This window comes from Engystomops pustulosus, chromosome 1 (assembly GCF_040894005.1).
Source record: "Engystomops pustulosus chromosome 1, aEngPut4.maternal, whole genome shotgun sequence".
In the NCBI taxonomy this organism is placed as follows: Eukaryota; Metazoa; Chordata; class Amphibia; order Anura; family Leptodactylidae; genus Engystomops; species Engystomops pustulosus.
Window position 1 is genome coordinate 24995573 of NC_092411.1, and position 21973 is coordinate 25017545.

The 21973-nt window shown below is 44.4% G+C and overlaps 1 protein-coding gene across 2 annotated transcripts in view; it reads left to right on the forward strand.

The window, feature by feature from the left end:
- ARL15 (ARF like GTPase 15) overlaps positions 1–21973 on the forward strand; it is a 149409-nt gene that overhangs the window by 12277 nt on the left and 115159 nt on the right. The window contains exon 2 of one of the 2 annotated variants that reach the window (XM_072113998.1): positions 2407–2463. The exons of the other annotated variant lie outside the window; for it this stretch is intronic. Coding sequence (XP_071970099.1) covers positions 2407–2463 — 57 coding nt within the window. The remainder of the gene's footprint in view (positions 1–2406; positions 2464–21973) is intronic. 2 annotated transcript variants of the gene reach the window in all.

A 21973-nucleotide genomic window follows, 5' to 3' on the forward strand; every position in this document is an offset into this window, starting at 1 on the left:
AACTCCCAACAAATTAATTTTTGTCCATGTATTTGGAATAACAATCTGCCCATCTGCTGGGAATCCGACTGATGAAGAGATTAGAACCCGAGCTATCAAGATGTCTTACTGCTCTATACGATAGTAAAGGAGTACTCGAAATTGCAGAGCAAATCTTACTTGTAGACAGTGGGGGGAATTTATTATATGGCGGCACTCGGAGCGTTGCCCCCATTCCACCCTCCCGCCGGATGCATTATGAGGCTCCTGAATGTTCTCTGGCTGTAGGAAGGGCACAAGCAGCTCCCACGTGGGGAAACGGGGGAAATAATTCAGAACTGGTCAGTCAGAAAACTGGCGTACAAGTCCTGATCAATCTTCTACCGTGAATGGGTGGAGTGACAGATACCCCAGGTTGTACTGTATATTTTCCGTAGCTCCGATAGTATTGAGTGGACTGCCTGGACCTTCCTCTTCACTCAATTATGGAGAATGGGGCACTTCTTTTTGTGAACTGTGGAAGTTCCAGTAGTCGGAGCAGTTTCTCTCAAAATAGTTTCAATAAAAATTTAATAGGTAGTTAAAAAACCTAGGTCTAGAAATGAGCAAATCCCAACTTTAGGTTCGCCGTCCTCCGTTTGGCAGTGGACACTTGTGCTGGATGGTTTAGCGAACAATTGGAATTTCTCAAAGGCCCGGAGACAAAACTTTTTAAACAATTAGAGTGTTATGGCGCTGGATCACTTGTCTTATTTTGCTATACCTCGTGGACACACCTGGTCAATCACAGCCATGCTTACTTGCTAGGGTTGTAACACTGCCTGATTGGCTGCTCTACAGCCCATCAAGCAACACGTCTCGGTTAGGCGGAGCTTCTCATGGCGGACTCCGAACCTTAAGTTTGCGTCCGCTCATCTCTATATAGGACTTTTCTTTCGTAATCTTTCTGTCTGGCTTTTATATAATTTCTTGTACCATCTTAAATTCGGCAAAACTGCCTCCAGATCTCGAGTATTGGAATATACGCTCTCCGGAATACCGATTCAGTGAGTGCCCGAGATAGCGTTTCCAACAATCCCATGCTATTCTGTATAAAAGCAAGTTGAGCTCCACCCATTAGTGAGAACGGGACGACCTTTCTCACATCGTTGGGAGTCCCATTCTCGTGATCGGTATTACGATATTTGTTAAGTAACTCTTTTGATTTCCAGGACCGAGGTTACATCAGTGTTACGCTATGTTCGCTGTTCCTAGATTACTTTGGCGCTCCAGTTCGATTTCTGGCCTCCTACATCTTCTGTATGTAATTGATGGCAGAAGTAGGCTTGGCTTTTCCATTTTAAGGCTGTGACGATTTGGATTACTTTGACTCCTAATTTTAGTCTACATCTTGAGGAAATATAATGATGTCTGTGAGTAGAGGGTTATATTTTATGTATGAAGCTCAGAAGCTGGAGTAATGATGTACACAAGGCTCCTGTTTTGAAGAAGCGTTGATGCCACGTGCAGGAGCTTGCAATTTATGATTCACAGGTGACCTGCAGCTCTTCCTCTTTAACATGTAACCTTTATTTCGGAATCCAATGTTCTGTGTCCTTTAGGAGCACATTACAAGTACTGTAGGAAGAGCACAAAGCTCATTGTAACAGCATGTGCTGTGCAACGTAATGGTGGAGCGGTAGTGGATGTTGCAAGCCCCGACCCTCTGGAGCTGCCAGATACATTGTAAGACTTAGGCCTCCTGATGTATCCAGTGGGTGGCTGCGCCAACAGCCAAACCTTTGCCAGCTGGTAACTGGCGCAGTTTTATGTAAAAACCATGAGAACGTTCAATGGTGTAGGTAGTGCGCAGGTGTGGGGCAGGGATGGCCTCTTTAGTCCACTCCCCTGCCTGTTATACCCCCTCCATGCCCCCACGGTATGGACTTTAGGGGATAATATCCTCAATGCCTGGTGGTAAATTATTTACCGCCAGTTTTTCTGTCCCCCATTGTATTGTGTTGACTAGGAACTATTTTGACCCCTTTTGACTTTACCAAAAATTTGTCCCTAACCAACGTTCTTGAAACCCCTATGAGATGACCATCAACATAGAATTGTAAAGAGGTCTCTCGGAAAGGTGGTCTCTTATACATTGGGACTGAGAATCTGTCACAGGAAATTTGGTCTCGATAAAGTCTTCCAAATACGTAATGGGGATGTCCAGGAAGTATTATTGATGGCCGTTCCGTGGGTTTTTTAATCGAAACAAAAACATTTTATAATAAAATCTAAAAGTCCAAATGATATAACTGCTCTTACAGGCTGTAGTAATGTTTTAATGCTGCGAAATGAATGCTCCCAATTCTATGTGACTGAATCTTTCTGTTTTCTCCATACAACGACCCCTTGGGATCGGGATGACCCTATCTTGTCTTTTGATTTTAGACAGTGTCAGAATGCCTCCAGATCTCTTGTGCAGTTTGTAGAATTGCCTTGTACACGGTAAGGTGTGCTGCTTGTGTCAGTGGTCGTGCACCTTGTCCCTTTCGTAGCCTCCACCACCCATCCAAGCATGCCCGGCTTCTGTACCCAGTGACTGTGGTTGTTCCATTGGCTGTGTTTCATTCATTGGCATCTTTATGTGCACATTAAAGGAAATCTGCCATCAAAATCCATCATGATAAACCAGGGACCCTTACCCATAGATACAGACACCGGGACTGTGGTCATCTTCTTATATTTGTAATCCATGGCCTCCTTCCTTTTAAAAGCAACTGTTACAATTATGCTAATGAGCCAGAAAGGCTGTGGGGGGTGTTATCAGAGCCCCTTCTTGTTGTAGCTTCACAGGCTTTTAAACTCTGCAGGACAACTCTCCCTCTCCCACTGTGTGTTGAAATTTCCTCTGGAGGTGGAGACAGTGTAACAGCTTATGAAGCTACATCATGGCTCTAGGAACTGCCCCAATATTTATTATAATTTCAAAAGTTGATCTTAAAAAGGAAGCCATGGGTAATAAATATAAGATTCCCACAGTCACGGTGCCTGGATCTATGAATAAGTGTCTCTGGTTTATCATGATGGATTTTGATGGTAGATTTTCTTTAAAGGGTGATCCAATCCCTACACCCCACACAACTCAAAACGAATGTTCCTTTCTTCTCCTGCAGTGAATATTTTTTTCTGAGAGTCTAGACACAACAGACCAGTTAGGAGAGGAGCTAAAATATTAACTCCTTACATACCTAGAGATTATTTTACACTTTCTATATCTTCTCGCTATTTGCTATCCGTGAGAGTTCAGAAATCTAAAGTTGATTAACACCACTGCTAATAGCAGAAAGAACGGGAGTTTAGTTATGCTGTTAGTCTTTTTTCTTAAAACGTTGTTATTGACCAGCGTGGTGACCTTTACTGTAGAGTTGCTTCAAAAATTGTCATACAAATTTTAGAAGTGGGTGTAGAGAGACTATTTTCTTCCTCTGTGACAATTAAAAAAACATGCAAATGTCTTCTTCCTAATGTGCATTCCTGGATCTCCCAAAAGAGATGGTATCTCCCTATAGTCGCTTACCTCTACTCCTCTATATTGTTTCAGTCTAAGAAACCTGAAAAAAACATGACATCATCTATTGTCAGTAGTGATGTAATGATGGGTCAGTGTTATCTATATAGAGGTCATTGTACAGGGAGAGGGAGGATATAAGCTGTGACATCATCTATTGTCAGTAGTGATGTAATGATGGGTCAGTGTTATCTATATAGAGGTCATTGTACAGGGAGGGGGAGGAGATAAGCTGTGACATCATCTGTAGTCAGTAGTGATGTAATGATGGGTCAGTGTTATGTATATAGAGGTCATTGTACAGGGAGGAGGAGATAAGCTGTGACATCATCTATTGTCAGTAGTGATGTAATAAGGGGACAGTGTTATCTATATAGAGGTCATTGTACAGGGAGGGGGAGGAGATAAGCTGTGACATAATCTATTGTTAGTAGTGATGTAATGATGGGTCAGTGTTATCTATATAGAGGTCATTGTACTGGGAGGAGGAGGGGATAAGCTGTGACATCATTTATTGTCAGTAGTGATGTAATGATGGGTCAGTGTTATCTATATAGAGGTCATTGTACAGGGAGGGGGAGGAGATAAGCTGTGACATCATCTATTGTCAGTAGTGATGTAATGATGGGTCAGTATTATCTATATAGAGGTCATTGTACAGGGAGGGGGAGGAGATAAGCTGTGACATCATCTATTGTCAGTAGTGATGTAATGATGGGTCAGTGTTATCTATATACTGGTCATTGTACAGGGAGGGGGATGAGATAAGCTGTGACATCATCTATTGTCAGTAGTGATGTAATGATGGGTCAGTGTTATCTATATAGAGGTCATTGTACAGGGAGGAGGAGGAGATAAGCTGTGACATCATCTATTGTCAGTAGTGATGTAATGATGGGTCAGTGTTATCTATATACTGGTCATTGTACAGGGAGGGGGATGAGATAAGCTGTGACATCATCTATTGTCAGTAGTGATGTAATGATGGGTCAGTGTTATCTATATAGAGGTCATTGTACAGGGAGGGGGAGGAGATAAGCTGTGACATCATCTGTAGTCAGTAGTGATGTAATGATGGGTCAGTGTTATCTATATAGAGGTCATTGTACAGGGAGGGGGAGGAGATAAGCTGTGACATCATCTATTGTCAGTAGTGATGTAATGATGTAAGCATAGCCTATCCTCTGCTGATTTTAAAAAGAGACAGACAATGTGAAATAAACTGTTCAGAATTGTGACAAAGGCATTTTTAAAATCAGCAGAGCAGAGGCTATAGGAACCTGTCACCAGCTAAAAATGACATTCCTGATGACAGGCTCGCTTTAAGCCTGTGTTTGGGCACCTCTACTTTTGTATTGGTTTGATTCTGCCCTTGTGTCACTACGGTGAGCAGTAATAATTTCCCATTACCGGGTTTTGCTGGTTTTTATAGGTCCTATAGACTGGTCTTGGTGTCATTTACACCACACATTATCCATGTACACGAGAATGAATTATTCACTGCTCTTGTAGCTTTTTTTTGTTGTTGTTGTTGATTTTCCTCAGGTTTTATTCCTAATGGAAATCTACCACTTCGGAAAAGTAAAAAAACACAACCTATAAATACTCACCTCCGCTCCTCTATATCTTAATCCCCGCACTGTCCTTCACTAAACCTGAAACTCCAGGATCACCTAGAAAACAAACTTATAATTAGGAGCGTAGAGACAAGATGTCCTGTCCTCTGGGCCACTAATTCTGCACGCCCCCGCACTTCCCTCTCCCATGCTCCCAAAATGGGAGAGGGAGGTGAGAGTGTGTGCATAATTAGCGACCCGGACCGGACATCTCTTCCACCCCCCGTGCTGCTAAATATAAGTTTTGTTTTTAGGTGATCCTGGCGTGTCAAGACTAGCAAAGGGCAACATCGGGATCACTATAAAGAGGAGCGGGGTTATTTTTAGGTTTTTTTTTTTTTTTTTCTAAGTTTTTTTTTCTTAGAGGAAACCTGTGTTGTTTTTTGGGACCACCAACTGCCAGCATGACTTTTTATACAGTTGGCTGCTCAGAAGTCCTAAACATATGTAACTCGCCTCTCTCTACCTGTTGCGTAACCTCGGCATAAAGTTGGAGTGGGTTTAGGTTCCCATATATATTGAGCTAAGCTCTGCCTGTTAATAATAATAATTATTAATAAACTTTATTTATATAGCGCCATCCAATCCATAGCGCTATTACTGCATCGGTGAGAAGACCTGGTGTAGAGATGATGTGGGACTGGCAAGACGGAGATGAGCTTCTGGCACGTGTGCACTATGCGTGGTAATGTTGAGGGCCATACATATCACTTGGCGTGCTCTGGATCCTGAGTAACTGTACACCAAAGCAATCCGTACTGCCATCAACGCTACCAGGCGTACTGCGCATGTGCCGGAAGCTCTTGCAGGCCCATCTTGCTAAAACCACGGCAACTCTTCCCATTACTATATTGGAGAGAAGAGTCGGTGAGGTTCTAGCAAGATGGGTCTATCTGAGCTTCATGCACATGTGCTTCACTGGACATCCCCGGAAAACTTCACAGTGAAACGATGTGCATTACAAGGAACGCCACACATGCGCCAGAAGCTGTTGTTGGACCACACCAACTCCAATGTAGTGGGCAGAGTGAGCTCAGTATATTTGGGACCCTAATCCTCAGCCGTATAAAGTCACTTTAGCGGCATAGTCGTCACAAACTAACTGACAAGTTCCCTTTAAGAGATTCTTCGCCTTCCATTGGGATTTTTCCTGCCATTTATCCGCTTTTTGTAGAGTGGTTATGTTCAGTGCTATATATTGTTGAGGACCCACACCCCCTCTTCTTCTCCGTATAATTTTGGTAAATATCCTGTGCTTTTCCCCCTCTCGCGTGCAGGTGCGTCCTGCCCTGGTGCGCAGCTACAGAGATGCATGAAAATAGATTTGATGTAAAAATTTAATAGATGACAAATTGTAGATGTGAATCTGTTGTTCTGTGAAAGTACAAAACACACCGTGCCGTGCCATATGCCTTGTGGGGATACTGTGTTGTGAAACTGCTGCAGCATAAAGAAAGTACATATGAATCATAAACCCTGTTAAAGTATAACGCGAGTCGCCAGTCCCCGTCTCGTACGCCCTCTTTTTAGTTTATTATCCTCTGATAGAGTCCATATACTGGAGAAAAGTGTGCAGCGTGGATGGGGAGAATTTGCGGAGTTAGAATCAATTGAAGTATTTGGGTTTTTCTAAGTTCATTTTTAAAAATTTTTTGACTTTTTTTTATGTTATTAACCCCCTTCACGACTGCCATACGACTATATACGTACTATTTGCACATGCCCCGTTTATAAACGTCATGACAGTGGCCAACTTCAAACATCTATATCTCCTCAACCCTGGCACCTAGAAACACAATTCTGGTATCATATGGATTGTATATAGATGCTTCACAGAACCAGAGAAATCCACCCTTAAATTTGTACAAAAAAAATTAGATATTTATGTACAACAATCCTTACATCATATTAAAAGGGAGACTCTCCTTTTTAGTATGACACCAGAATTGTGTTTCTAGGTGCCAAGGGCATAATGTAGAAGAGACTGCAGAAAAGTAGTTTAACCTGGGAAAGGGTGATCCAATATTGATGTACGTACTTTGTACAAGACATTGGGTCACCTTTACCTGGAATATGCTGTCCAGTTGTGGCCACTGGTCCATAAAAAGGATCCCCTGGAGCTGGAGAGGGTACCACAAAGAGCTACAAAACTGATAAGGGGTATGGAGGGTCTCAGTTATGAGGAAAGATTAAAACAACTAAATTTGTCTGGAAAAAAAATACTAAGAGGGGGCATGATTAATCTATATAAATATATGAATGGTTTATACAACAAATATGGTTGAAAGTTGTTTCAGGTTCAATCAAAAGACAAGGGTCGACAGGGCTTTTTTAATATGAGAACTGTCAATCTGTAGAATAGCCTGCCTCAGGCGCTGGTCACAGCAGGGACAGCAGAAAGCTTCAAGAAGGGTCTAGATGCATTCTTACATCTAAATAACATTAATGGTTATATCGAATTGTTTCCCCTAAATCCCTTCCTTATCCAATCCCTTCTCTTCCTTGGTTGAACTTTTTATTTTCAACCGTATAAACTGTATTTTGGTAAAATTTACTTCTTATTAAAAAAAAAAAAAAACTTTAATTGGAAAAATGACAAAAGATTTTTTTTTTTTTACATTTTGTAGTCGATAATTGATAAATAAAAAATGTAATTAATAAAACTATCCTATGGAGTTAAAGTCTCACCTGTCATGAAACACAGTAAAAATTGTTCTGATATGTAAAGCTTTTCCAGAGATATTCGGCATTTAAAGCATAGCAGTACGTCAAAAATGTACTTTCGGGTGCCAAAGAGCATCGGTCTCAAACTGATTATACTGCCCTTAGGCCTCTCATCACATCCTGACGGCCCCTTTTTATAGTTGGACTGGTGCTCAGGTAATCCACACACTTCGTTTTGGTAGCCCATTTTTCAAGGATTCCTGTTATACTCTGTTTTGGGAGTGCGTAACCGAAATACGGGAGGTCTTGCGTACATCTTCCGCTCCCTAAAGAAATCGTTCTAAAGTTTAATTCAATTTGTTAGGCTTCCGTCATGTATAGTGGATAAATCAAGGCGAGATTTGTATCTGAGGGTGATAAACAGAGGTCGCACTAACATTTTTCCAGGAGGGTAATAATACTCCTCTCACCATTTTTGAGGTGTATTTTTAGCCGAGGAAGAGTATGGCCGTGGTCACACGTACCACTAGGCGTCCGTTCATAATGCGACGCTAGCGCACAGGGGGAGGTCCACGGCCCGAATGCGCATGCTCTGCTAAGTCTGCTAGGGCGCATGTGCAGCTGTATATATTAGAGCTAGAAAGACGTGTCAGGAGGGGAGGAGGAGCAGAGACCCCAGTAGTGGTCACATGTCCTGTCCTCCTGCCTGTGCCTTGCCCTGCCCCTCAGTGTAATGTGATTCCCGTACTGCTCCCTATATGCTAGTGACACTGGACACAGAGCAGCGGGAGAAGACAGTGACTGCTCCGTGCTGAGGGGGCGTGGCCTCAGCTCCTCTTCTCTGCAGGGGAGGAGCAGAGACATCTCTGTAGTGTAGTGGTCTGTGTCTGAGCTCCGCTGCCCGCTCTGTCCCTTACACACTAGCAGGCGGCAGCTGCACATCGCTACTGCTGAGAGCCAGACAGCGCTTAAACAGTTAATTACCAAGCGTATTTATACGCTTGATGGGTTTTTTGGAGAGTAAATCAGCCTCTGCATGCGTCATAGACGCTTGTAGAGGCTTTATCGCGATGTCTGGTCATAAAGGAACCCGGCACACGCACCCAATTAAGGAGAGTGGTCCTAATACTGACACCCCTTTCAGACTCCTCTCACATTGATCATTACACACACGGAGGCTTCATCACGTGTTCGGTACAGGCTCCCATCCTGTATGGAGCCCCATTACTGCTGTCATGGCTTCCAGTTACCATGACTACAATGTATTATTTTCCTATTTATCCTTTTCTTGTTGTCAGTCTCTTTTTATGTCCCTTCCAGCTTATTGTAATATAAAAAGTCTTCATTGATTTTACAACGTTTAAAATAATCTAGTCAAAATCTTACAAAAACAAACATTGAAGTAATTCTATGGAGAGATTAAAGGACTGTGTTGGTTCTGTTTGTTTTCTCTGGTAGGTCCTTCTGAATTATGGGTTTGGTCTTATTTTGTTTTATTTCCTTTTATCTTGCTTTTTCTTTTTGTTCTGTGAACTTATGAGATTTTGTATTTCAGACGTGCGTAAAATAATGAATCACCTCCCTCCTATGGCAACCAACCAGATTCTTGTTAGCATAACCCAGAAGTTGTATGTGTATGGCTAAATGTGTGATGGAGTCGAGTGTGTGAGAAGAGGTGGAGCACATGTTACATAGGACCCCCTATATAGATCTCCCATTTTTATGTTTTCGTATGTATTTTTACATGGGGGCATGGATGTATTGTTCATTCTTTTGCAAGACATAACTTTGCGCAAAGAACCGTCAACGTTTTCTACGGTGGGCGGGGCTAATGTATGACTACCGAGTGACCCAACCTTGATGTAATTACTACAGGAACCAGTATAAATAATGTATATAAACCTACCAAAGCCCATAGATTTCCAGTCACAACATGTTAGCCCTTATCCACAGGGTAGTTTCCAACTTGATGATTGGTGGGACATTCACGTATATATCGAGAATGGGGCTCGGTTGCCCCCTAAAAGAATGATGCAGCAGGTCACACATGTCTATGTAACTGATGGGCATAGCACTTGGATATCTTTTGTCTTGGCAATAGAGATGAATAGAGTATGTGCGACCACCTCATTTGGGGTACTACGAACTTGGCGTTCCATGGAGTTTAGCCAGTCAACAAGTTACCACCTATGACTGGAAAACCCCTTAAAATTTTGGCAGAGACCTACCATGGATGGAGTGCAAACCCCCCTAGCACTCCATGCTCCATGAAATCATTGGCACTTAATCACTCAATCACTTAATGTGAATGGCTTTCTATAAGGCCATGTTCACACACAAGTGCATTGGGGGAGGAGCTACTCCCTAAATACTTGTGGTCCATAACTAGCAACATGTGTTTTGGGAGTTATCGAGGCAAAACGCATGTTGCTAGTTCTCGAACAGAAGCATTCGGGAGTAACTACCTCCAATGCGCTTGAATTACGTTTCAATTCAAGCGCAACATGTGAACATGGCCATAATCTAGGGTCGTTTCCCTCAAAATTAAAGACTCTGATGCCGAGGTTGCAAATCTTTTTATAGAACTGTCAATCATTTCATTCCTTTAAGATCGGGTTCACCATAAAAAAACCTTGCGTCTTCTATAGAGTCCAGGTTAGAGCACAGTCTGCGACGTAAGCGCTTGTTGATATTTTGTTGGCCACATTACTCAAAGAATACTTAGGAACTTGGTCAGAATAGCAGGATATGAGACATGGGAACCTCCCAACCTTAAATTCAATGGGCCCAGTACTAGTAGTGAAACGTACAATTCTGGGACAGGATACAACTCTCCATAAAGCTTGAGAATTTGCAGGACCATGTAGGAACATTGTGTGGATGATTTTCACATCGGCTCTGTGTAAAGATGCAAAACTTTATGTGAAACGGTTTTATCAGCCATAGTCTAGATGTTTACATTTACACATTCAACCTACCTTAACATTGTCCAGACCATGCAAATGAGCCTAAGGGGCTCCTAGCTCTATAGGTGTTAATGGAGAGTGGAGCCCCTCAGGCTCATTTCCATACAGTCCATCATCCTGGTGGTAGATGTCCTTTTTAAGCCCCCTTCAGTTTTCTACATCTCCCCCCTCCCCCCATTGTCCCCAATAGTTCTCTATTTTTTCTCTTAGGTGATAGTTGCTCCCTACTTATTTTTCTATCTTGACCTAACTTATATTTTTACACTCTCCTTCTCTCTTAACCCCATCCTTCTCTTTGAGCCCCCCCCCAAATTGCTCTCCTCTTGTTTCTCTTTCTCTTATATGATACCCCCTACCTCTGTAAATAAGTAGCTTCCATGAGATGGAGGGATGATGTCCCAGCTCTGATGTTAGCTCCCTTCTGCCATTAGTGCCAACCCTGGGGGTGTAGCTAATATCAGTGTTAACATTTTTAATGTTTAGCGGTATGATAATCTGGCGACGGAATGACCGGGAGAACTGAATGGTAACCATTTAGGGTGCGTTCACACGTGGCGGACACGCATACATTTTCAAACGGATCAGAACAGCTGAGAAGAGATTTTCCTTATAACATGGCTGTTAACTTTGCATCTACAAACACATGCGATATTGCCACATGTGATCGCACCCTGAGTAGCCATTCACCTGAAGGTAGTAGCAGTACTTTCAATTTCATCCTAAAATGTATTTGAAAAGCCAAAGCTTTTTTAAGGGCAGCACTGTAGCTCGGTAGTTAGCATTACAGCCTTGCAGCGCTGGGGACCTGGGTTTAAGTCCCAAGTCTCACAATGTTTGTGTGGGTTTCCTCCGGGTCCTCCGGTTTCCTCCCACACTCCAAAACATTCTGGTAGGATTATTAGATTGTGAGCCCCACTGGGTACTGGGAATGATTTGGCAAGTACTGTGCAGCGCTGCGTAATCTGTGTGGGCTATATAAATTATTATTATTATTTGTCTTCTGACTGCGTGTGTTAGAGACAGAGGCGGACAGACATCTTACTAATAACAAATGAAATATTTTGGATTCTTTACTTTGTGCTGCCTTACTTTATGTGACCCTTAGGCCTCCCTTCTTTCATGTAGCATCTCGAAAAGAGCTGTATGGATGTTGCTTAAATTTGGGAGGTACACACTAGTGTAAGTATGCTTAGATTAAAACCCATAAATCTATCTAGTTGTTTTCCTTTAAGGAGAACCTGTCATGCAAATTAACTCACCCCAAATAAAGGCTTAATTAAAAACTATGATATAAACCATTGCCCTTATCCCTAGATGTTTCCTTTCCATGGCTGCAAAGTTACAAAATTCAGTTTGTAAACTTATATGAAGCTCATCCGAAGTGAGTCATTCACACTAATGGAGTCCTGCATATTAAAATTTACTTGCATTGCCCTGCCCCCTTGTTCCTGATTGACAGGCTATAATATTGCGGTTTGGGGAGCTCTATTTCACCATTCAAAGTCATATTCAAGACATATGACCAGGATGACATCATCAAAGGTCCTGTTACATCTGCAACGTCTAACCCATGTGTGTATCTGATCAAATTGGTGGATGGTAACTTAATTTTAGTCACCAGAGCCAGGCAGCTGCTGCAAAAGCAAATAAAATCATGGGATGTATGAAGAGAGGAATAGATTATCATGATAAGGTCATAGTTTTGCCCTTGTACAAATCGCTGGTCAGACCACACATGGAATATTGTGTACAGTTTTGGGCAACAGTGTATAAAAAGGATATAGTAGAGCTGGAACGGGTGCAAAGGAGAGCAACCAGGATTATTAGGGGAATGGGGGGATTAGAATACAATGACAGATTAAAAAACTTGGGATTATTCAGTTTAGAAAAAAGACGACTGAGGGGAGACCTCATTACAATGTACAAATACCTGAACGGACAGTACAAGGATCTCTCCAAAGATCTTTTTATACCTAGGCCTGTGACCAGGACAAGGGGGCATCCTCTACGCCTAGAGGAGAGGCGATTCTACCATCACCATAGACAGGGGGCATCCTCTACACCTAGAGGAGAGGAGGTTCTATCATCACCATAGACAGGGGGCATCCTCTACACCTAGAGGAGAGGAGGTTCTATCATCACCATAGACAGGAGACATCCTTTACACCTAGAGGAGGTTCTATCATCACCATAGACAGGGGGCATCCTCTACACCTAGAGGAGAGGAGGTTCTATCATCACCATAGACAGGGGGCATCCTCTACGCCTAGAGGAGAGGAGGTTCTACCATCGCCATAGACAGGGAGCATCCTCTACACCTAGAGGAGAGGAGGTTCTACCATCGCCATAGACAGGGGGCATCCTCTGCGCCTAGAGGAGAGGAGGTTCTACCATCGCCATAGACAGGGAGCATCCTCTACACCTAGAGGAGAGGAGGTTCTACCATCGCCATAGACAGGGGGCATCCTCTGCGCCTAGAGGAGAGGAGGTTCTACCATCACCATAGACAGGGGGCATCCTCTACACCTAGAGGAGAGGAGGTTCTGCTATCATCATAGACAGGGGGCATCCACTACACCTAGAGGAGAGGCGGTTCTACCATCACCATAGACAGGGGACATCCTCTACACCTAGAGGAGAGGCGGTTCTACCATCACCATAGACAGGGGACATCCTGTACACTTTGAGGAGAGGCGGACCTACCATCATCATAGACAGGGGGCATCCTCTACACCTAGATGAGAGGTGGTACTACCATCACTATAGACAGGGGGCATCCACTACACCTAGAGGAGAGGCGGTTCTACCATCACCATAGACAGGGGACATCCTCTACACCTAGAGGAGAGGCGGTACTACCATCACTATAGACAGGGGACATCCTCTACACCTAGAGGAGAGGCGGTTCTACCATCACCATAGACAGGGGACATCCTCTACACTTTGAGGAGAGGCGGACCTACCATCATCATAGACAGGGGGCATCCTCTACACCTAGATGAGAGGTGGTACTACCATCACTATAGACAGGGGGCATCCACTACACCTAGAGGAGAGGCGGTTCTACCATCACCATAGACAGGGGACATCCTCTACACCTAGAGGAGAGGCGGTACTACCATCACCATAGACAGGGGACATCCTCTACACCTAGAGGAGAGGCGGTTCTACCATCACCATAGACAGGGGACATCCTCTACACCTAGAGGAGAGGCGGTTCTACCATCACCATAGACAGGGGACATCCTCTACACTTTGAGGAGAGGTGGCCCTACCATCATCATAGACAGGGGGCATCCTCTACACCTAGATGAGAGGTGGTACTACCATCACTATAGACAGGGGGCATCCTCTACACCTAGATGAGCGGTGGTACTACCATCACTATAGACAGGGGACATCCTCTACACCTAGAGGAGAGGAGGTTCTACCATCACCATAGACAGGGGGCATCCTCTACACCTAGAAGAGAGGCGGTTCTACCATCACCATAGACAGGGGGCATCCTCTACACCGGTTCTACCATCACCATAGACAGGGGGCATCCTCTACACCTAGAGGAGAGGCGGTTCTACCATCACCATAGACAGGGGGCATCCTCTACACCTAGAAGAGAGGCGGTTCTACCATCACCATAGACAGGGGGCATCCTCTACACCGGTTTTACCATCACCATAGACAGGGGGCATCCTCTACACCTAGAGGAGAGGAGGTTCTACCATCGCCATAGACAGGGAGCATCCTCTACACCTAGAGGAGAGGAGGTTCTACCATCGCCATAGACAGGGGGCATCCTCTGCGCCTAGAGGAGAGGAGGTTCTACCATCACCATAGACAGGGGGCATCCTCTACACATAGAAGAGAGGCGGTTCTACCATCGCCATAGACAGGGGGCATCCTCTACACCTAGAGGAGAGGAGGTTCTACCATCGCCATAGACAGGGGGCATCCTCTGCGCCTAGAGGAGAGGAGGTTCTACCATCACCATAGACAGGGGGCATCCTCTACACATAGAAGAGAGGAGGTTCTACCATCACCATAGACAGGGGGCATCCTCTACACCTAGAGGAGAGGAGGTTCTGCTATCACCATAGACAGGGGGCATCTTCTACACCTAGAGGAGAGGAGGTTCTACCATCACCATAGACAGGGGACATCCTCTACACCTAGAGGAGAGGCGGTTCTATCATCACCATAGACAGGGGACATCCTCTACACTTTGAGGAGAGGCGGCCCTACCATCATCATAGACAGGGGGCATCCTCTACACCTAGATGAGAGGTGGTACTACCATCACTATAGACAGGGGGCATCCACTACACCTAGAGGAGAGGCGGTTCTACCATCACCATAGACAGGGGACATCCTCTACACCTAGAGGAGAGGCGGTTCTACCATCACCATAGACAGGGGACATCCTCTACACCTAGAGGAGAGGCGGTACTACCATCACCATAGACAGGGGACATCCTCTACACCTAGAGGAGAGGCGGTTCTACCATCACCATGGACAGGGGACATCCTCTACACCTAGAGGAGAGGCGGTTCTACCATCACCATAGACAGGGGACATCCTCTACACCTAGATGAGAGGTGGTACTACCATCACTATAGACAGGGGACATCCTCTACACTTTGAGGAGAGGCGGCCCTACCATCATCATAGACAGGGGGCATCCTCTACACCTAGATGAGAGGTGGTACTACCATCACCATAGACAGGGGACATCCTCTACACTGAGAGGAGAGGCAGTACTACCATCACCATAGACAGGGGGCATCCTCTACACCTAGAGGAGAGGTGGTTCTACCATCAACATAGAGAGGGGGCATCCTCTACACCTAGAGGAGAGGCGGTTCTACCATCACCATAGACAGGGGGCATCCTCTACACCTAGAGGAGAGGCGGTTCTACCATCACCATAGACAGGGGGCATCCTCTACACCTAGAAGAGAGGCGGTTCTACCATCACCATAGACAGGGGGCATCCTCTACACCTAGAGGAGAGGCGGTTCTACCATCACCATAGACGGGGGGCATCCTCTACACCTAGAGGAGAGGCGGTTCTACCATCACCATAGACAGGGGACATCCTCTACACCTAGAGGAGAGGCGGTTCTACCATCACCATAGACAGGGGGCATCCTCTACACCTAGAGGAGAGGCGGTTCTACCATCACCATAGACAGGGGGCATCCTCTACACTGAGAGGAGAGGCGGTTCTACCATCACCATAGACAGGGGGCATCCTCTACACCTAGAGGAGAGGCGGTTCTACCATCACCATAGACAGGGGGCATCCTCTACACCTAGAGGAGAGGCGGTTCTACCATCACCATAGACGGGGGGCATCCTCTACACCTAGAGGAGAGGCGGTTCTACCATCACCATAGACGGGGGACATCCTCTACACCTAGGGGAGAGGTGGTTCTACCATCACCATAGACAGGAGGCATCCTCTACACCTAGAAGAGAGGAGGTTCTACCATCACCATAGACAGGGGGCATCCTCTACACCTAGAGGAGAGGAGGTTCTACCATCGCCATAGACAGGGGGCATCCTCTACACCTAGAGGAGAGGAGGTTCTACCATCACCATAGACAGGGGGCATCCTCTTCACCTAGAGGAGAGGAGGCTCTACCATCACCATAGACAGGGGGCATCCTCTACACCTAGAGGAGAGGAGGTTCTACCATCACCATAGACAGGGGGCATCCTCTACACCTAGAGGAGAGGAGGTTCTACCATCACCATAGACAGGGGACATCCTCTACACCTAGAGGAGAGGAGGTTCTACCATCACCATAGACAGGGGACATCCTCTACACCTAGAGGAGAGGCGGTTCTACCATCACCATAGACAGGGGGCATCCTCTACACCTAGAGGAGAGGAGGTTCTATCATCACTATAGACAGGGGCATCCTCTACACCTAGAAGAGAGGAGGTTCTACCATCACCATAGACAGGGGGCATCCTCTACACCTAGAAGAGAGGAGGTTCTACCATCACCATAGACCGGTATATTGTTGTTTCCTCTGGGGTCTCTCTGCTGCTGTTGTTCCTTCTGGGGTCTCTGTTGTTTGGTCCGGGGTCTGTATTCGTTATCATTATAATAATAATTCCTTTATTTATATAGCACACACAGATTACGCAGCGCTATCATCCTAATGCAATAATACTCTGGTTCCCGGGTTGGTATATGGTTCTGTACTGTGGTATTTATAGTTTCTGGAGCGGCAGTACTGTACTGTGGTGCTTGGTGTTTCTAGGGTGCAGGTTTCTAGTGTTGCCCCTTGAAGTTAAAAGGTATGAAAGTGCAAATCTCTGACCAAAAACTGTTGTGCGCCTCTGCTCTGCAGCCTGTCACATACGCTATTCTACAGCAAGATAGATGCTCAGCCTAAATTTGGGAAGTAGGTCAAGCTAAACATTACAGCTTGGCCCATATTTTGGCCCAGAAAAGGAAAAAATACTACTTTTAAAGTAGTATAATTAAGTAGTATTCTAATTTTTAAGGAGTATTTTTGAAGTGGAGTCTTGGCCTCTGCATGTGTGATGTGCCTGCAAGGGGATACAAGGCTAGCACCGAGGCAGGCTGCTGCGCCGAGGAATGCGCGGAGGCTCAGGAACAGGGAATAGCTAGTCAGCTTGGTGTAATTGATAGGTAGTGAGTTATGGAGCAAGAAGAGCTGAGCAGATTGTGCATAGAGTCCTATCTGCAGGCAGCATGTTATATAGCAGGAGGTGCTGAGAAGATTGTGCATAGAGTCCTATCTGCAGGCAGCGTGTTATAGAGTAGGAGGAGCTGAGAAGATTGTACATAGTGCCCTATCTGTAAGCAGCATGTTATATAGCAGGAGGTGCTGAGCAGATTGGACATGACATGTTCTCTTCTGGCTATGTTTTGTATACTCCTGCTTTCTCTACATGTACTTACACATCACATTACAAAAGAGAATTATTCACATGGTATTGGAGTCCATCAATGACCGAGGGAGGGGGATCTATGGTTACATGAGATCATAGATACGGTTCTCGGTCACATACATCTGGGTCATACATTTATATGATACACATTGGGCTATGAGGTGATAGACGGAGCCGCTTCACATCTGCATTCATTATACAACACCCCAGATTCAGAAGACAAGGTTGCCCTCTACTGGCAGTAGTTAATAACTACAAGATTATATTAACCTGCTGCTCTGTATATTGTAGACTTTGATTAAAATGTGAAATGCTGAGAAAAATCCTCCACTATCCACCGGACCAATAATATAACGTGCATAGCCTGTAGTCATCCTTTATAAGTGGCCTGTGGTGCATCATTTAGATCCAAAATGTAAAAAAAAATTGAAGTATAAACTACCTTTAATAGAATAAGATGTTTGTAGAGACGCCTACGCTGCTCTCAAATGGTTACGGATATTTGGCTTTCAGTTGAAATTTGAGGAGGACTTAAAGGTCCCTGATTCAGTTGTAATTTATCCTGAAAGCCGGGGAGATGTACAAATATGTTGTCCAGGAAAACATTGCCTCTTTTGGATACCTTATAAGCCTCCCCCTTATCATCAAGCATGACTTTCAAGAAGCCTAACGACATGATGCCTGCAAGGAGGCCTTAGTTGGCAACGTCTTTGTAAGGAGAGTTCTTACTTCCCGACCCCATCTTGAAAGTCGGTCATGTATGTAGAAATTGCAATGGTCATTTCCTTATCTCAATTTATTGAAACGAAAACCAACCGCAGCGCTGGGTGCTCCTCTCATATGTACATGTCACTGCCTAAGTAACTTTACATGTGGTCTTAAGACTCAATGATGTCTTTCATACTGACCAAACTCTAAGGAAACTCTGCAAAGCTCGTGTGAAAAGGGGTTTCTACACGACGACTCGGCTGATCCCATAGGTTTTCAATTGGATTCAGGTCCGGAGAAAGTGCAGGACACTTCTATTTGAGGACTCCGGTCTCCATCAGTCGGGGCTTGTCACTGGACCATACCAAGTGCAGGACCTCTCCACACTGTAACGCCACCATGTGATAGTGGCTCATTCGCAGAACAGCACCGCGGCCCACTGGTCCCTTGTTCTGCATAGATGCTCCCTGGCCCATACAAGGTGGTGAGGCCTGCGCCTGGTGTTGTGGTCAGGTATACTTGCAAATCGTCTAGCACGGAGATCACACCGATTTAACCCCTTATCGACTCGTCACGTATTACTACATCACAATATGGAGAGGACTCTCAATACTAGTCGAATGTTTGCTACACACACCCACAAGCACTTACAGGTAACACCCACGTTTTATGTTGGCACCACTTGCTGCTGATATTGGGGGATTTGATCGCTGCGCCCTCTTCTGTACAAAGACATTTTTGTTTCCGTGTAGAGGGTTTTAATTTTTTTTAAAAAAACTATGTATTAAAACACAATAAAGCCATAAGGAAATGGCACACAAGTGTGTGTGTTTTTTCCCATCAATTTCACTGCATTTGGAATTTTTTTCCCCCGCATCCCACCACAGGAACAGCTGTATGCACGGAAAAGTTAAAAAAAAAAAAAAAAAAAGTTTTAAAAAATTTTTCGAAGGTGGGGAGTGAAAAATCGAATGGTCTTAAATGACATAGTTCACAATGATGTGGGAGGTGGCCAAAGGACGTTCCCTTCTATTCCTTTCTGTAACTATCCCAGGCTCTGTATCTCTGATGACACTCTGTGACGCTCTTAGCTCACTTTCGTCTGAGGACGTCGTGCTCGAGGCCTTATAATGGCGCGGTACTGATAGTCAATTATTAGCTGTCACCTGGTCTCATGCTGCCCAAATGTGAATAGCATGATAAGGAGGACTGTTTAAATACCAATTCTAATGGAACCAGACTGGTGATGGAGATGGTATGGCCACAAAATGATTGGCGGCAGATTAGTGATTTCCAATACTTGTTTGCTGCTTTATAGTTGACTATGGGCGCCTACACAGCGTGTATCTGCTACCCTATTAACATGGATGACATTCTGGCAACCACTGAGCGGTCTCTGTGATCCAGAACCACTTGTCCTAGAATGAAACCCTTAGCTTATTAATAATTTCCATTTAACTGTGGCATCTAAAGGCGTAAAAGAAACAACAATATCTCCAGCAGATATCTCAACATCCCCTTTAATCCAGAATATACTTGGTAAATATGAACTTTTAGGAAACGCCAAGAACCTAGGAGACGCGTGAATATCTTGTAACATTCTGCTCTTTAATTATTCTCTGTATGGTGAATGTACAGAGGCCGCCCCGCAGTTGTGCGCACACCCTGCACTGCCTCACTGTAGTCACTTTGTCTGTTTTCATCATGTTTTATAGGCCGATCTATAGGGATGTGTTAATCTTCACGGTACAATTAAATCTGGTAAGAAGAAGCTTAGATGTGTGAAAACATGAACAATGCTCGTATATGGAGCCTGGAGTATTAGAAACTGTAGCTCAGAGACCAGACGCACTGATGACGGCTGTTAAGCACATACGGTTCGTCTGGGGGCACCTTGATCTATAATAAACCTGTTGTTATAGATTGTATGAAGCCAAAATTCCTCACCTAATAGCATTGTACATAACAATGTGCAGATCATAAGATATGATCTGAATTCTAAAACCTATAACAGTGTGCAATATGGGGAAACCGGAAGAACTATATCGATCCCATGATGCCCCAGCACAACATCACACTGCCATCTAGAGATCTAGATAACTTCACAGTCTAATTATCCTTCTTGGCCATTTATTATGGCTCGTTCCGATGTAAAAGTCGCAATAACGTTGCAATTCTTGTGTACAGCGGGGACAGGGAGGGCTCGTGAAGGGTTGGAAAGTGGGCAACTGTATGAAGGCAGGCTAGGATCCCTGTAGCAGAATTCTAAGACCGGAGCCTCTTGGTATTTTGGATGTGTCATGCACAGGAAGGGGGATCTTAATTGGCGCCTGAAGAGCTCAGTTGTAATAACCCCTCCCTTATTAGTCAGGGAGGAGGAACTTCTCAAATATATAACTGTGGTTGCTATGGCAGGGATCTATTCTGAATTCCATCTTGCTATCAACATAAGCATAAGTTCCTGAACAATTCCAGCAGCAGTGATGAAACGATTACCCATGGAGATTCTCAGCATTATCCTGTCCTCTCTAGCATTTGTCTTTCTAGAGTGACCTGACTTCTTGGGGGACTTGAATGAGTTTGTGATGTTGTAAAGATGCAATATTCTTGAAATTGAAAAGACCAACTTCTCTCGCTATGGCTGATCGGGTCACCCCTTTGGCCTTCATCTGGACGACCTGCTGCCAGAGGGTTTTGCTTACTTACCGTAGGAAAACCCACACCAGTTTTGCAAAGTTATTGACAACTGGAAAGTTAGACTCCAGTTAAATAAGATTTGTCGGATAATTAAGGAAATTTTCTCCAGGTTTCGGATTAACGCCAATAATTTGCCGGTATCTGAAAGTGTTCTCTAATTCTGATCAGTGTCTTTTACGAAATCTCATTTACATTTTAATTCTGTGCTTTAGGATATAAACAATTTATGAAATAAGATTAAAATACTGACATATTACTCATGTTAGGATATATTCACATTGGAGGACACCATGATCTGGACACTTGCATGCATTTTCAGTCCGTATAAAAACGCTTCCGTTTTTAACCATTTACCATGGCGTTTGGCTGCTTACAACTTGTTAATCTATTAATATCATTGGGAATAACGGACGAAAACACATGCATTTTTTAAAAGGGCTGAAAATGCAAGCTTAAAAAGGAACTAAAAACGCCATGTGCGGCATCACCCTTAGGAAATCGTGTGCTGTTCTCTAATTTTGATCTCTATATCCAGCGTAAAAAGACACTGCGCCTTCTGTGTTTTGGCCACTAGATGGCAGTGCAGCTCCACGCTATGAGGCTGCCCCTGTGGTGCTCCCAGCAGCCGCCTGTGTCTTCTCACTTGTCTATTAGCAGGGTCACGCTGTGAGACATTATCCCGAAATAAAACTTGCGCCAAAGGGGGGGGGGGTGTATTTAAATCAGAAATTTTTCGAGAGCAAAGACTTTGCTTCATAAGACACAGCTTCTTCCTACTGACCTGGACCCCCATCCCACAACTTGGTGGAAGTTTATGATAAAGCTTAGATTTGTCTTTCTGTGTCTTATTCCATCCTGAGCTACAG